This window comes from Xenopus tropicalis, chromosome 4, assembly GCF_000004195.4.
Source record: "Xenopus tropicalis strain Nigerian chromosome 4, UCB_Xtro_10.0, whole genome shotgun sequence".
In the NCBI taxonomy this organism is placed as follows: domain Eukaryota; kingdom Metazoa; phylum Chordata; class Amphibia; order Anura; family Pipidae; genus Xenopus; species Xenopus tropicalis.
The window spans coordinates 104,509,066-104,526,224 of NC_030680.2; the positions used below are offsets into that span (position 1 = coordinate 104,509,066).

A 17,159-nucleotide genomic window follows, 5' to 3' on the forward strand; every position below is an offset into this window, starting at 1 on the left:
AAGAGAAATGACAAAAGATTTGTTCTTATAGCTAATAAAAAATTGATGCCAAACCATTCAAGTAAAGTTACTTTCTATGTTCTGATTTAATGAATCATTTGAGCAGTATCTGACAGAGTGACACAGATGTAGGGCTCGTTGAAGCCTACGCTAATACCTACTAGTATAGGCTTCCCTGGGACACAGAAGATAGAACAATGTGTCAGACTCAAGCAATATCAAAAGACAGTAAATGCAGCGCTGGGAAGGCTACAAGGTTTGCCCACAACATATTTTGACCCGTGAAAGTCTTGTAATTATTTCCCAGCCCTTGAGGTTCAAATCACTAAGAAAACCTAAAAAAAAAGAGAAAGAAGCAGCAAAGCTGTAACAAACTGTTTCCGACTGCAATTTAGTCTAAGAGCTAAACCATGTTAGCGGAATTTATTTACCTAAATTGCAGCAGTTTATATGAAATTCTGATATTTTTTCTCTAAGAAAAATGCTAATGATATATTACAGATATTTTAATTAATTAATTCAGTCTCTTGCACAATTGTACTTTTTATGACCTTTCACACAAAAATAATTGTCAAATAACTGAATAACAGATGACTGAATACAAATTATGTTAATAAAGACAACAAATTACAGTAAGAATTTCAGCATAATGTTTTTAAAGTAGCAGATGTACTTACACGGATAACAGGACAATAGCTATGATAGACCATTCTGGGATGGTATGAGTGATATTTTTATTGGAAAACCTGAAAAATAAGATTATTATTCAATTAAATGAACATTCTGAATGATGGTAACTGCTAAATATAATTAAAAAACAAAAACAATAACAAATGTATGCATGGGGTTAAATAATGTTGGATTTAAAATGAATCATTTACAATCCATTGGAGATGGCAATATTATTCTCAGCACATATTGTAAGTAAGTTCTGACCTATATGTGCAGTTGAGTGTGGGGAGGCGCCCACTCTGCTGCCCCCAGCTGCCCTCCCAAGCTTCCATGACTCGCTTTGTTCTTGTTTCACCTACAGAGTTGTGATTATAGCTATAAAAATCACGTTTAAGGGAAGTTCTGGTTTACGACAGAAACAAAAAGTGTTCTGTCCAGGCACTGATTGTCCCTTTGCCAGTACATCAGGGGTGTGCCTTGGCCAACATATTAAAAGCCACACTCTTAAATATTAGAATGGCCATGTTGAAACATATGGGTGAACAAGATTGAGCAAAGCTCTAATTAAGGCTCTTTGGCTTAATCTTACTGAACAAAAACAGATACTACCATGCATTAGATAAATAGTTACCAATGTGCTGAAACATCTCTTCAAATATTGCTATGTGATTTTAAGAACTTCGAATTAAATAAAAATATACCCAACTTTCACCAAATAGCTATTTTAAAATTACTGGGGATGTCTTATGTGTCAGCTTGGCTGGACGATAAACTAGACACCCATAATGATATCTGGACAAAATGGGACCAGTACAAAAAAAGACAGTATTATGCCTACAAGCTGAATTGAAATACAAATAAAGAAGTGGCCATATAAATATTACTTACATACCTTTACATACCAAAATACCATCTATAACAGACAAACTACATAGCAATGTTATGAAACCGCTACCTATTATGTTCCCTTTTTTACATTTTTTCCCCCTCTGTTAAAATTCCCTTTTTTTTCATTCTTGTTTGTTATTAATCTACTGTTGAAAAATGTATAAATAAAGAGAGATTAAAAAAAAAAATAACTGGGGAATATTTTGCTAAGTTTAATATAATACTAAATGATACAAATAATACAATAAAGGTTTGAAACCTTGCAGTGATGTAACCAGTGGGTTTCAGAAAACTCAGATTCTCAGACCTCTTGGACTGTATGTTGGGAATTTTTGGAGTGTCTGCTCATTTTGTTCACTATTGGTTCAATCGAGCCCCTCTGGCTAAAGGTTTGGGGCTTGGTGCGTTTCTACTAGTGAGTTTATACTGTTTCAATATCTATGGGGGTTATTTCTTTTCCTATTAAAGGAACAGCAACATCAAAAAATTAATCATTTTAAGGTACAGGTATGGGACCTGTTATTTAGAATGCTCGTGACCTAGGGTTTTTCCAGATAAGGGGTCTTTTTATAACTTGGATCTCCATACTTTGTCTACTGAAAAATAATTTAAACTTTAATTAAATCCAATAAAACTGTTTTGCCTCCAATATGGAAATCATTTAAAAAAAATAGATTTACTCATAATAAAGTCTATGGGAAACGGCCTTCCCTTAATTCAGAACATTCTGGATAACAGGTTTCCGAATAACAGATCCCATACCTGTAATTAAAATATTATGTACTACTGCCCGGGTAAAACTGGTGTGTTTGCTTCAGAAACACTACTATAGCTGATATAAATAAGTTGCTGTGTAGCCATGGGGCAGCCATTCAAGTTGAAATAGGGCTAAATGATACCCCAAATAATGTAGGTCTCAAAAATATAATGCATAAACAAGCTCATATGTAAAACCCTGCTTCATCTAAATAAACCATTTTCATAAAAATATCCTTTTTTTTAGTAGTATGTGCCAATGGGTAATCCTAAATAGAAAATCGCCATTTTAAGAATTAAGGGCCTCCTCCTGGGATCATAGGATTCACAGTGCACACAAACAAGCCAAGGCACACATACATGCTAGGCCCCATCAGCCAATGAATGGACAGAGTTCTGCCTTTTGGTCCCACACTTCTTCCTGTTACAGTTAGAGCTGCATTATTTCTGGTCATGTGATCTCTGAGGGAGCACACAGCCCATCACTAAATGGTGGATCAAGGGAAAGGAAGTAAAAGGGCAATATTTACTGATATATATATTCCAGTTTGGTGAGATTCTTTAATAGATCATTTATCATAATATAAACTATCTGTTGGTTAAGTATTTATTCTGGGGGGATTTGCTTTAACACCTCTGTAGAATACAACAGTACAGACAGCTTAGTCCTTATACAGTAATACAAACCTACTGTATTCAACAGAGCATATCTCATATTTGCTATGTAACCTGTGCAGACTGAATGGCTGACCCCATGGCTACATGGCAGGTTATTTATATAAACTACAGTAGTGTTACTTAAGGTTACTTATGGTACACACAGAGTCTTTGGCATTTAGCACACCACATTTTTCTCGCCTAACCTGCGGTGCCAATATGCTCAAAACTGCCCTCTACTGCCCACAATAAGAATTAGACTAATGCTAGTGTGTAGACATTTTAACCTCCTGATTGAGCATATAAACACAATCCAGGCAAAATGGCTGCCATTTCCCCATGTGTCATTGCCCTTAGTTATAATCTCAGTTATAGAACATAAACTGTTGCTTAGTGAAAGATTGTACTATACAAGCACAAAAGTAACTATAAAGCTGTAAAAAATCCTCCTCATTTGTAATTCTTAAAAAAACAAATGTATTTATATTTATTTCTATATATTATTTATATGTTTCTAATTAAACCATTCCAGTTATGTTGATTATAGGTAGGAACAAAAGATATACAACCAATGTAAACACCTTCTTCTCTACACAAAATTCGACCAGTTTTCAAATAGGAAAGCATTAGCTATATCAACTGAAAAAAACAAGAACACTTAACATAGTTTTGTCGTGGTGACAGCATGGCTGATGGAATCACTCTGACAGGAGTTTCACATGCAACATTACACAGATACTGGGATTAAATAAAATAAAGAGGGCCTTAATCCAATGGGAAAAACGTGCACAAAAATAGAGGAGATGCTGATTCAGTTGTACGCAGTACATGAAGTATTGATTGAAAGCACTGAGATGCATTGCCTGGCTAAACACAACCTGAGAAGCAGCTATGTGTGTCAGTTAAGTTTTACTCAATGTTGGTATTGATTGGCAAGCACCAAACACTAGGCTGCTGCTGTTAATATGCTATTAACAGAGAAGAAAACATAGGACACAAGTAGCTTCCTATGGTCTTGTAACTGAGACGGAAAGGGCTAAGCTAGACTCTCTCACCTATGTTACATAGGCAGCCAAATAATTTTGGCTCTAAGCATTTCCTTGCTCCACAGGGGGCAATTTAGCAAAATTTAAACAACTGCATTTTATTTCTTAACTGCTAGCTAACTGAACTTATAAAAGGTTATATTAAATTAGTTGCTTTTAGTTTCTCTGGCACAGAAGGTACATGTACATTACACAATGTGATGTTGACCGTTATTTCTGCCTCTATACAGGTATAGGATCTACTATCCAGAATGCTTGGGACCTGGAGCTTGAGATCTTTTTGAAAATTTGAATCACCATATCTTATATCTGTTAAAGGAGAAAGAAAGGTAAAAACTAAGTAAGCTTTATCAGAAAGGTCTATATAAATACAGCCATAAGCACTCACATAAACGATGCACTGACTTCTCTGAAAAAAGATTTCTTGTGTCTGTAATTCCTGTGCCACAGACACACAGCTTTCTGCTCTCTGCTCTCTCCTGCCCCCCTCCCTCAAGAATGCTAAGAACTCACTTCCTCCCCTTAGGAATGTGGATCTGAGCCAATCAACAGGAAGCTGACTCATAGGGGCAGATTTATCAAAACAAGAGTTCAAATCCCGAATGGGAAAAAATCGGATTGGAAACGAAAATTTCTGAAGATCGCAAATATCACGAAAATGCTTATGAAAAATTCGTATTAGTCACGATAATATCGTATTGGCGATCCGAAAGTCACAGAATTTTTGTACCGAACCATTGCAAACAGTAACAGAGCCTTTCAGAATTTTTCGCGCCGCACGAAAAAATTGGCGATATCGTTCGGGTCTTTGTAAATCTCCCCCATAGTCTTACTAACTGAGCATGTTCACTTGGTCAGGGTGTCTGTGCAGGAGTGAGGCATTATGGGAACTTTCTTATGGGAACAGCTCAGCGTTTTTTTTTCCTGTTTGGCTTCTGATCTTCTGGCTTCTGATCTTATGTACATTTTAAAAAATGGCAGCTAGTAAGAGACAAGTGAGACTAAAAAAAAAAAGGATGTGATATATAATATATATAATAGAACTAATAATAGCGGACAATCTGAAGTCTTTTGTACTTAGGTGAAAATCTGTAAGCTAGATGGGGCACGTGATATATATACTTTGTTTTCATGGTGTGGGAATATTTTAACATACAAATATTACTTGCATTTGTGTTAGCAACCAATTAAAAAAACATTGGTACTACATTTCTATATTAACTTCAAGCAAGTAATTTCCCTTTCAGGTTGCTGACAGACATCATCTTGGGAATAATGTGACATCTCAGTTTTCCTAGCCAAACATGAAGGCACATTGGGACTATGCTGCAAATGAACTATAACTGTGCTAAATGACTTAAGAGATTCCCCAGGAGTATTTTATTAGCCCTGCCTGGACTTCAGCGATGTACAAACTGGAATAAACTGTGTTTCTTAAAAACCCAACGGAGCAAATGATTTTTGTTCTTTTCCACAGATGCCCTTTAGCCTTGCCTCCATGAACCTAAGAAAATAGTGTCCTTTTAGCGTATCCAATGATGTGAAAATCCAGTGCAGCAAAGAGAAGAAATTTTAACATCATCATTTTGATTGATAAACTGTGTTTGTTATCAAGCTGAATCTAGCCGACAAAGACACAAAATAAAAAAATAAACAACATGCTGAAAAACGCATACTCACCGTAATGTTGTAACAAGGTTGTGCAGCTCCTTAGCTACTTCACTGTAAGTCATTTGGAGGGGTAACAAAATAGCTGGTAGCCTGTGGGGAAAATAACTAGTTTTAGTTTCTGTTTCTAGGACTAATACACATAGCCTACCACTACCAAAAAACCCACACATAACCAATCCAGGCCAGTACCAACACACTTTCTCCTTCCATTAATGGTTTGGCTGCCAATAATAATACCACCCATCAAAACACAGTATTGAACATGGGAATTCATACCAATTCAGTTTGTTTTAGAACTCAATTTAGTATTTACTTTCCTGACAGTCAAAGGTTGACAAAGGCATCAGTATATGTCCTGTCATATCCTGTAGGAGATTAGTGCACAGCTCAGTACTAATACTCATTCAAAGCAGACATTTGGCTGGTGGACAGGGGGAACTTTGGATTTCTGTTAGATTTGTATCATCAACTGACGTGAGGTTTTCAATAAAACCCACACAGGGATAAAGAATTTGGACAATTATTTTTCATATGTTCCAGCGAGAAAAATAAATTGTTATAGGTTGTTAGATCTCAAATCCCTGGCCATATTTTACCAAGGTATTATAAACCAGTTCAATAAGGGGCTTAGCCTACTTTGGGCAAAGGCCTTTAAAGGGGATATTTACTATAAATTTTTACAATGAACTAAACCATGTAAAATAATGTAAAATAGAAGGAAGTGCTTTTATTTTAATACCTTTGGGTTCAAATATGTTCATAACTGCTTGAAAACTGTGCTCTACCCAGACTGTTTGCCAGCTTCCGGTTTAGACTCTTCAGTATGTGCCTGGGGCCACCGGCCCTGACAGCTACTTAAAGAATAGTTAAACCTTTTTTTTTTCTATCTGTAAAATTACTCTAAACAGCCTCCAGAATTACCTACCTTTGTCCCAGCATTCTGTCTGACCTGGTTTCTCAGTCAGAAGGTGATCGTTTTTCTTTGCTTCCTTGTGCAGAGTGAAGCCCCGCCCCCACATCCTGTTCAGTTCTCTCTTCAATTCGACTACCTGTAGTAGACCTGGAGAGCGCCTTCTGGGCAAGCCTGGAGGCAGCAGGAGCCAGTCTGTGCATTAGCAGGGTTTTTTTTTTTATGAGAGACCTGAACAGAAAGTGGGGGCGGGGCTTCATTCTGCACAAGGAAGCAAAGAAAAATGATCATCTTCTGACTGAGGAACCAGGTCAGAGAGAATGCTGGGACAAAGGCAAGTAATTCTGGAGGCTGTTTAGAGTAATTTTACAGACAGAATAAAAAAAGGTTTACTTATTCTTTAAAGTGCAGTGAATATGCATAGGGTGGGCAGGGCTTAGCAATGTCACAGGCAGTCCGTTCCTGCTCTACTTGCTCCTCTCCCCCCCACCCTCCGCAGCAGCACAAGCAGAGAGACACAGAAGGAGGGAGGGGTTTTCCCTGCTAATGCTGAGTAAAGCCTGTCAGTCAGTGCTGTGAGACTGAAGCAACACTCCCATCTTTCATTTCACTCTGGCTTCTGACTTGAGAGGTTGCCTATGCAGCTCTCATATAATAGTTTTAGGAGGTAAAATGCTTTCAAGACATCTTTCTTTCTGCATCATTTTACATTTTGAGGGAGTATGAATATTATAACTGAATATGAACTTTATATAAAATGCCTCCTTTAATATTATATGCTTACATTTCAATGTCAATTTTGCTACAAATACATTTTTCTACAAATTTCCTCCCGTGCACAGCGGTAATCTGTTATCACAACTACTGGTCAACAAATTTGACTGCACCCAGCCATATTTATCAAAAAGCAAGTGGCTACATAGAGTAGTTATTTGTATATGTTTGTGCGTGTATTTATATATATATATATATATATATATATATATATATATATATATATACATACATACACACACATACACACACACACACACACACACACACACACACCATATCCAAATGAGTCTACCCTCAAACAGAACCTTTGATGGGTGCTGAAGTCAAATAATAATATATGTAATGGATGACCAGCATTTTATTACATGATATTAGCTTTAAAAGTGTTTTATGTCACACATCACTTCGAATCTGATGTGTTGGTCCCTATTGGGACATTTCTTAGGATATCTTTTAGAAAGGTCCAAAGGGATTGGAGAAACGACAGATTCACAGTAAAGTGGCATGAAATAAAACACTTTTGAGACTAATCGTGTAACAGAGTGCTGTTACTACATCTCTCTCTCTCACACACACAGACCATTACTTCATGGATGCCAAATTAGCAACAACACAAGGGAGACAAAAGAAACAGTCCAAAATCTTTTTTTAGTACAGGTGTTTTCAGACAAAACACTAGAAATAAAGAAATTTTTCAATTGCTTTCTATTTTTTTTTTTTTTAAATTTTAAACTTTAATGTTCCTCTGGTGTTCAGTGGTCAGTACCCCAAGTGCATGCTCTAAACCAGGGGTCGGGAACCTTTTTGGCTGAGAGAGCCAAAAACACCACATATTTTAAAATGTAATTCCGTGAGAGCCATACAATATGTAGGGTCCCAAGGATGCCGGATGCGGATGCGATGCAGAGGAGGGCGTGGCCTGCACTCGGCGGATAGAAGATGTGTTCTAAGGCATAGAACACATCTTCTATCCACCGAGCACAAGGGCAAGGTAGGGTGGGTCCCAAGGATGCCGGATGCAATGAGTAGGAGGGTGTGGCCTGCGCTTGGTGGACAGAAGATGTATTCTAAGGCTTAGAACACGTCTTCTATCCGCCGAGCACAGGGCACGCCCCCCGTTATTTTTTTTATTAAAGATTTGGCAGCAAGCCAGATGCAGCCATCAAAAGAGCCACATCTGGCTCCCGAGCCTTAGGTTCCCTACCCCTGCTCTAAACTGTTAAGCTGGCCATAGAGGCACTAAATAAAATCGTACAAACTTTTAGCATAAGGTTACGTTTGTGTGTATATTTTTATTTAATAAACTATCAATGTAATAAAACAATAATAAAATAACAAATAAGAGGATATCCTGAACATAAAATTGCTTACATTGTAAGCCACTTTCGTAGTATTTTTCGTAGGCTGCCAACTATGTTCAGAATATCCTCTGTTGTTATTTCATTATTATTTTATTACATTGTTAGTTTATTAAATAAAAATATACAAACAAACGTAATCTTACTTTATTGCTAATGATTTGATACTTTTTTATTTTTTGACTCTTGAATGACAATATAATTCTAAGCAATTTTGCAATACACCATTTTCTGTGGTCTCATAAATAAAATTTCCATTAAAAATAATATTTATATATCTTTCTGTTCTCTGCACTTACTGTAAAGCTGGCCCTTCAGACTGGTTGGCAGCCTTATTAAAGGCCTTTTCTCTGTGCCTTCTCCACAGATATCTGGGTCAAAATGTACCAGAAATCTATTGGGCAGGTTTGAAAATCCAGCTGGGCGAGGACCGCATCGGCACTCTGCATAGGCCTCTGTTATGATCCGATTTTTTTCCCAGCTGGCCAAACAATTGGATCTGCTCAATTTGGTCCTGCACATAAAGTGGGCAAACAAAAACCCTAAACTCTCCAAGAAAGCAGATATGAATGCGTATAGGCATCTTTAGTTCAGCTCCCCTCTGGCCAAGACTCCATTGCAGTCCCTAAAGCAATTCTGAGAACACCACAATATAAAATCGCTTCCTTAATGTTTAGCACCATTCTTTAGCATATGGTGCACAGGAAGCTGATTTCAAGTAGTGTAAAAAATAAAATCACACTTAGCACAGATTATACAAAATATATGCTGTGAAACATAAGAGAAGCTGAAACCGGAACTGGGGACAGCTCTAAACTGATCATCTGTGAAATACAGAATAAATAACCTTGGCACACATACAGAAGTAAAGGGTCAGTTCCCCTTCACACCTCTTACTGTTTTCAAATGACTTTTTTCAACAGCATTTTCTACATTTTATTGCTTTCATTTCTCCCCCTTTAAATAAAAGGCCTGCACTCCATGTCCAAAGCTTTCCCCGGGTGCAAATCAGATGGGGAATCTCAGTACTCCCCCTCCATTACCATAGTCCAAAAAATATTCTGATGCACTCTGGATTTTTAGTATCACAACTGTAAAACATTTTTATTATATCAACGTTTCCACACAATAGAGGGGTGTCTTCTTCAGGACAAAAACACATCACAACCTTTTTCGCCCTTTAAAATGTTATACAGAATTACAGAAATACCAACAACTAATAAGTTGCATTACAATATGAAATTGTAAGTTACTCTGTGACAGACTTTACTGAGGAAGGATGCTCAGTAGTTGCTGTAGCTGCTGGGCAACATATAAAATAATGTATAAATAATGTATTTTTTCCAGGATATCATTCTGATGAATTCATTCATATGTTGTCTGCTAAATCAGAAATCTCTTTAGCACTGTTGCCTCTTTGCGTAGTTCAACAGACAAGACACTCACCATGGGTCTCACAGCCCTATATCTTAGTGAAGACTGTAGGGCTCATGTACTCCTACAAATGCAGTTAGCAAAGTGCAATTGCCATATTTTTTTTTTCCCCACAATGTATAATTTCTTCGCAAAATTCCAGCATAATTTCAATTATAAGAGGTCAACGTACTTGGGGCAATTGCTTCATGTCTACTGCAAATCGCATTCTGATTTTGCAAAATGAACACAACTGTGTGTACATTTTATTGCAAATCAGATGCAATTGCATAGAAGTCCATCTTGTGTCATTTCTGGTGTTCAGCACATGAGTGGTGTCTGCACCAAATTTGTAAGGCGCAACTGTGCTGCGCCTATTGACACTGAGCGCAAAGAAAACTCCGGAACTACCACCTGGTTAGGAGGTGGTGGTAGCTCCAGGGTTCCCCTACATCAATAGGCGCAGAAGTGCTTGATTCAAAATAGAAGGTATCAAGGGCTTAGCGGCACCAGAATAACTGTACGGAAGTGCAAGGAGCACATTTTGACACAAGTTCCTTTAATGAAAATGCTGTTACATGCAATTTTTGGGAACACAAATGTCCTTGTGGATGTTATGAAGTCCTTTTATATTGCACCAATTTTTAAAAAAAAAAAACTCATTACTCATAACTGCTCAATTTTACTCTCACTATTTACCACTTTAGCCCTGTGACTGAAGCAGGCTTTTCTTCCCCATAGCAGAATCTTAGAAATAATATATATGCTATAATATATGGCTGGCGAATGACTCTGAACTCTTGTATTTTAAATGATAAATTATAAATGTTTTCCAATATTATAGCCTGCATATCCTCAGTCAAATCTCCATCTGCCAGCCAAAACCCCTTTTGCCCTTCTACTATACTTTCCCAGCTAGTGATTTAAACACCAAACATGCAGGACTATATACACAGAGTAGAACACAGAACTCTGAGTATTATAACCAACCCATCAAAATAAATTAAAAAGATAGACTGTAATCCATAATCAGGACAGTAGACAATCCTATTACAGGTATAGGACCCATTATCCAGAATGCTCGGGACCAAGGGTATTCCGGATAAGGGGTCTTTCCGTAATTTGGATCTCAACACCTTAAGTCTACTAAAAAATCAATAAAAAATTAATTAAACCCAATAGGATTGTTTTGCATCCAATAAGGATTATTTATATCTTAGTGGGGATCAATTCCAAGGTACCGTTTTATTTCTACATAGAAAAGGGAAATCAGTTTTATAATTCTGAATTATTTGATTATAATGGAGTCTATGGGAGACGGGCTTTCCGTAATTCGGAGCTTTGTGGATAACGGGTTTCCGGATAAGGGGTCCGATACCTGTAATATGATTTATTACCATAAATCTGTATTATTTATTATCGTAAATCCTTCCAAAAATAAAGTTGTTGTTCTGTTATCTGCTAATATTTTCTCAAAAGGTGAATATAAAGACTTCACCCACAGTTTAAAAGAGAGAAAAAAAATGGGCAGAATACAAATACCCCATGGATCAAAGGAGGATATTTCTACCAAAGTGCATAACCAACAGTGAACATAATTTGCTAATTTTCTGCCCAGCTCCTGTATCCTGGAAAATTGAAAATTAAGTGATTTAGCAGTCACAAAGATGAACTCTGTGCTAAATACCATCCGGTCCTGGACCTTTCAAATGTTTACTTTAATATGTTTTCTTCAAATGTTCTAATCTCTTTTAAACTTACCATAGTCAACCAGCCACCAATAGATAATTATTAGAATTGGGCCCATTAAAAAAGGTTTTCAGGCACAAATGGCTACCTAGGTTGGCATTTTGAGGTAATTGGCAATTAAGTGTGATCTTGTGTGTTTTGCCACTGCATTTTACTAAGACAAAATGTAGCAGGCAAAATACAGGTCTGACTGATGGGACATAGATGGGATTCTGTGTGCATTTTATGGACTAAAATAAAGACTGTGTCAATAAAGACAATTTCACCTGTTCCAATGAAACAACGTAACACATCTACAAATGAATATTCTATACATATATCCCCTCACAACAGCCTTACGTACACTTTTTTAAGCTTTTCAAGCACAATTCGTCTTCGGATTTGCTGCTGAGAGCAAGAATCTACAAGAGGAAGGGCTGGGGTCCACAAGGTATCAGTCTAAAAAGAAATAAAAATATTGTTAGGCTTGCACTACAGTACTAAATACGAGAAGCATCTGTTTATACTGAACCAAGTGGTTAATGTGTGTTATTTTAAATGGTACAGTGTAATATTAATAGGGATGCACCGAATCTAGGATTCGGTTCGGGATTAGGCCTTTTTCAGCAAGATTCGACCAAATCCACGTTCCTGGCACGAACCGAATCCTAAAAATCATTTCACGTAAACGCGGAAGTAAACATTTGGGTTCGGTATTCAGTCAAATCCTTTATAACGGATTCTTTAAGTTGCAACCAATGGGAGCTAGCTAGACATGAAAATATATGTGCATGGACTTTATAACAGAGTTTGTAGAATTAAAAACACTGTGTCCAAAACTGCTTGAAATAATTGTGTATGATACAGACCAAATTTAGGTGCGGTGGTTCATCTACTTTTTAGTGCAGAAGGATTATTGTTCTTGCTGCTAGCAGGAAATAATGGGTTAGAAATCTGCTCTTTTATATACTGTCTGAAAGCACTCTTTTAGAAGTCATTGGCTATTAATTGAAACCTATTTGCCTGCAACCTGTTTAGGGTCACATATAAGCTAGTCCAAACAGACTAAAATGGGCTGAAGGGTCACCACATATTACTTCCTTTAAGGTAGCCATACACAAATAGACCCAAGGTTGCCAAACAAGTGGATCTTTCCCCAGTATGGCCACCTGTATTTAGGTCTGGTGCCACCCTAGCTCAACTGCTGGATTTACAAGGGAATCTCTCTGTTAGCGGCTAGGGAGAGTTTAAGAAAAAAAAAAATTATTGTATGGGCACCTGAGAGACGTCCCAGGCACAGGCCCTCGGATATAAATATGGCCATGGATATTGGATTGATTAAATCTTTAATTGTATTGATTTTTGGCCAGATATTGGTCAGGCAGGTCAGTCTGAGGGTCCCATAAAAGGGTCGATAAGTAAGATAAGGTAAATCTGGCCAACAGAGTGGTAGAAGTGGTAGAAATAATTTATATCCCTTTATAAAAACAAAAACACGAATATCAGCATTTATCTACACTTACTTCTTTATTTCTAGTCTCTTTTCCTTCATTTATTTTATATTCCATGTCTTCTGGCAAAATGTAATGTCCATGAAAAAAATCTTTCACCCTAATTTGTTGCATACATGCCTTCTCTTTTAGCTTTTCATAATCTGGCACTACTTTCGCTGGATTTCTCGTTTCATGGAAAGGCAAAGACTCATTCAAGCTGCTGACTTTATTTGGATCGAAACTTAAATCATCTTCATCCAGGTCCTCAACCTCAACTCTACTCCTTACAGAGTCTTTCTTATGAAATGAGGAATCGATCACATAGTTTGCACCAAACAAATATTTCAGGGTTTCTTCAGTTTTCCATTCATTTAAGGTCTGTGTAAGTACCTCTAGCATACCTCCCTTAGCAGCACCAGGGGAAATACCCTCTTTAAGAGCAGTCTGATACTGTGTAGAATTGCGCAGTATTTTACGAAGCTGTTCTGCCCCTTTTTTGCTCACAGCTCTGTGTGTCAATCCCAACATTTCTGAATTACTTTGTACATTATGTGAACTTTCAACACTTTTTGGACAGTTCGGTATTTTAGAGTTTGACATGATTTCTTGGTCGCTTAAATTGCATTTATGCAAACTTTCCACTGTTTCTGTTAAGCTGTGCGCTAGGTTATGAGCCTTTTCCAAATTAATAGAATTCTTCTTTCCTACTTTTTTGGTATCATTGCTGCTTGAGATTACTGACGAAACAAAGGCCTGCTCGTTGTCCCCTTGACCATCGCTATCACTGCCAGGAGAGTTGGGATCATATTCCTCAGTAAATGTTGAAAGTTTTTCGATCTCTGACTCTTTGATGCATCTTTCAGATAATTTAACCTCTATACCAGAATGACCACTAGAATATAAACAGGTAAAGTGAAAATAGGAATGCATTTTTTCTGCATATGTTAAAGGGGTTGTTCACCTTAATAGTAACTTTTAATATGTTATAAAATGTTCTATTACTAGCAGCTTTGCAACTTGGCTTCATTATTTCTTTTTTGTAGTTTTCAAATTATTTGCCTCCCACTTCTACATCCTTCAAGCTTTCAAATGGAGGTCACTGACCCCAACAGGCACAAACTATTGCTCTGTGAGCTTACAGTTAAATTATTGTTACTTTTTTATTACTTACCTTTCTATTCAGCCCTTCTCCTATTTATATACCACTCTCTCATACCACTGTCTGGTGTTATCCAGAATGCTCGGGACTAATAACAAAATCATTCAAACATTCAATAAGCCAAATAAGATTGTTTTACATCCAGTAAGGATTAAGAATATATTAGACAGGATCATGTACAAGTTACTGTTTTTATATTACATAGAAAAAAATTGTAGAAATCTGATTTTGAGTTTAAAATGTACTTTGTGGTAGATGGTCTTCCCATATTTCATTGCTTTCTGGATAATGGGTTTCTAGGTAAGGGATTCCATACCTGTATAAGAAGTTGTATCAGCCATTTAGCTACAGTTCCAAGACTATCTAGGACATCAGATGTTTTTTTCTCAAACCTCACCCTAAATTACCCTCAATCTGGCCTTTTAGGTTTATGTAAGAGATCTTGTATTTATTCTCCCCAAAAATCAGCCAAATTACCCTTCTGGCAATGCATGTTAAAGCAAAATCAACAGCTTAAATCATAATTAAGCATAGGTGTATACAGTCAGAGATAGCATTAATACAACTTAATCAGCTAAGACATAAAAAGTAATCTTAAACCCATGGTAGAACTCAGAATAGTTTTGTGACATACTCCCCCCCCCCCCCCCACTACTACATGTAAATCACAGCAAATGACCGCTTTTCATTAAAAGATACAGATTGAAGCCTTATTTCTATCTACTATTTAAAAAAAGTCTATTGTTTAACATGGTATTGCCATTATAAAAATCTAACAGTTGACTGTCATCACATTTAATGAATATGGCTTCCCCTTTGCTAGTGATACTTCTAGCAGGGAAAGTACACAAGCTCTATTTGCATCCAATTTCAACAGCCCATTGTTGCGCACGTTGTTAGAGGCAGATGTACAGTAAATCATACAAAGCAAACAAACTATCTTGGCATAAGGCAGGAAAACATACATCACCAATCATATAAACAGATAATTTAGAAAACAAAGAGATCCTGCTTTTACAGAGAATTGTTAGAACTATACAAGATAATCATGAATTCTTTACCTCTTTCCTTCTTTCAGGAGTTTTATATCAGGTGGGCTGCAACAGACAAAAAGTTATGGACTTAAAGCAAAGAAAACATACAAATGTGTCTGAAAGTAAGCAGGACATGCCTGCATTAACCTATGTAACTATGTTCTCTAAAGGCTGCCATACATGGGCCAATAAAAGCTGCCAACTCAGACCAGTCAGCAGCTTATTGGCCCATGTATGGGGCTCTCTAACAGGTCTGCCCAACAGGGCACGGGTGGCTAAACTTGGCCCAGATCTGCTCATAGCAGTCTATAGGTAATTTTATTCTGTGTGCAAGCGTTTATCATTGGACAGATAATGGTTACATTTGCGCTACCGCTGGATTCTAAAAATGATACAGATATGGGACCTGTTATGCAGAACGCTTAGGACTTGTGGATTTCTAGATAAGAAATCTTTCCGTAATTTAGATCACTATACCTCTAATCTGCTAAAAATCAAAAACCCAATAGGATTGTTTGGCCACCAATAAGGATTAATTATATCAAATTACAGTTATATTATTACAGAGAGAAAAAGGAAATAATTAAGGTCTTTTACGCAAAGAGGTACATGGTCACTAAAAACCAATGCACTACTTGATAAATAATAAGTTTTTTTTCCTGTGTAATGCCTGGTTATGTGTGATGTATTTGGACACACATTTTTTACACAGTATGATATATAGGCCCCTTAGTGTCAATCCTTACTCATGGAGAAAAGTGTTTGAATATAATTATTATTATAATTATAGACCAATGTCAAATAAAGATGTGTAAGGAGCGTTTTGGGGGACAAAATCCCGAATAAGGGGTTAAATCTGCCCAAAAGGAATGGACGGTGACAAATGCCATCCCTTGGCCTGCTATCAACTGAAAGCACTTGTCCAAGGGTTTGTTAAGTGCTTGTCTCTTGGAATCATGGCGGCCTTGGTTTGAAAGCACTTGCACAAGCTCTATAAAGTGATTTCCATAGCAGGTAATGGGGGCAAATCTTAATACTTAGGTGCTTGCCTCTCAGTTGCTAAAAATTGCAGATACCAAAGCCTTAAATCCCCCCCTAATATGCCTTTGGAATAATTGGGAGTGATGTTGGATAACACAGTGCTGTGAATACAATAAATATTATTTTAACTATAAGAAATAGATACTTTAGCAATAATAGCTGTTATAGCCTTATAATTTTTGTAACTGGGCTGCAGGAATACACAAAGACAAGTTTACTGGAATGAAGCTTAATCTCTACTTAAATTCTTCTTCTTCTTCTTTTTTTTTTTTTTTTTTTTACAGGAAACCTACAGTGATTAATCAGTGCTTTTTTATAGCAAAAAGGCACCTTTTTTCCACTTGCAGGAAAGTTTTGCATTGATTCATTTTCATATGAAATGTTTATTTAAAATATAATTTACATACTCCCACAGGCTTAACAGGTTACACTGATCATAACTGATAAAGTCATGCAAGATCTCCGGTTTTGCTGCACTTAAAAAGTTAGAAAATACTGTCAGTTTTATTTGCATAGTTTGTGTTGCTGTTAGTAAAACGATTTAGCCTCAAGGAAA

General features: G+C 36.8%; 1 protein-coding gene and 1 long non-coding RNA gene across 2 annotated transcripts in view; one reads left to right on the forward strand and one right to left on the reverse strand.

Moving 5' to 3' along the window:
• The window catches only part of rpap2 (RNA polymerase II associated protein 2), a 44,123-nt gene that overhangs the window by 12,470 nt on the left and 14,494 nt on the right, over positions 1–17,159 (reverse strand). Inside the window, exons 7-11 of the mRNA XM_031901005.1 lie at positions 15,590–15,625; positions 13,400–14,261; positions 12,241–12,335; positions 5,700–5,780; positions 678–746 (exon numbers count right to left, since the gene is read on the reverse strand). Coding sequence (XP_031756865.1) covers positions 678–746; positions 5,700–5,780; positions 12,241–12,335; positions 13,400–14,261; positions 15,590–15,625 — 1,143 coding nt within the window. The remainder of the gene's footprint in view (positions 1–677; positions 747–5,699; positions 5,781–12,240; positions 12,336–13,399; positions 14,262–15,589; positions 15,626–17,159) is intronic.
• LOC116410432 lies at positions 4,309–5,678 on the forward strand. The gene is made up of 2 exons (XR_004222404.1): positions 4,309–4,348; positions 5,267–5,678. It is a non-coding gene; the product is annotated as an uncharacterized LOC116410432 (long non-coding RNA).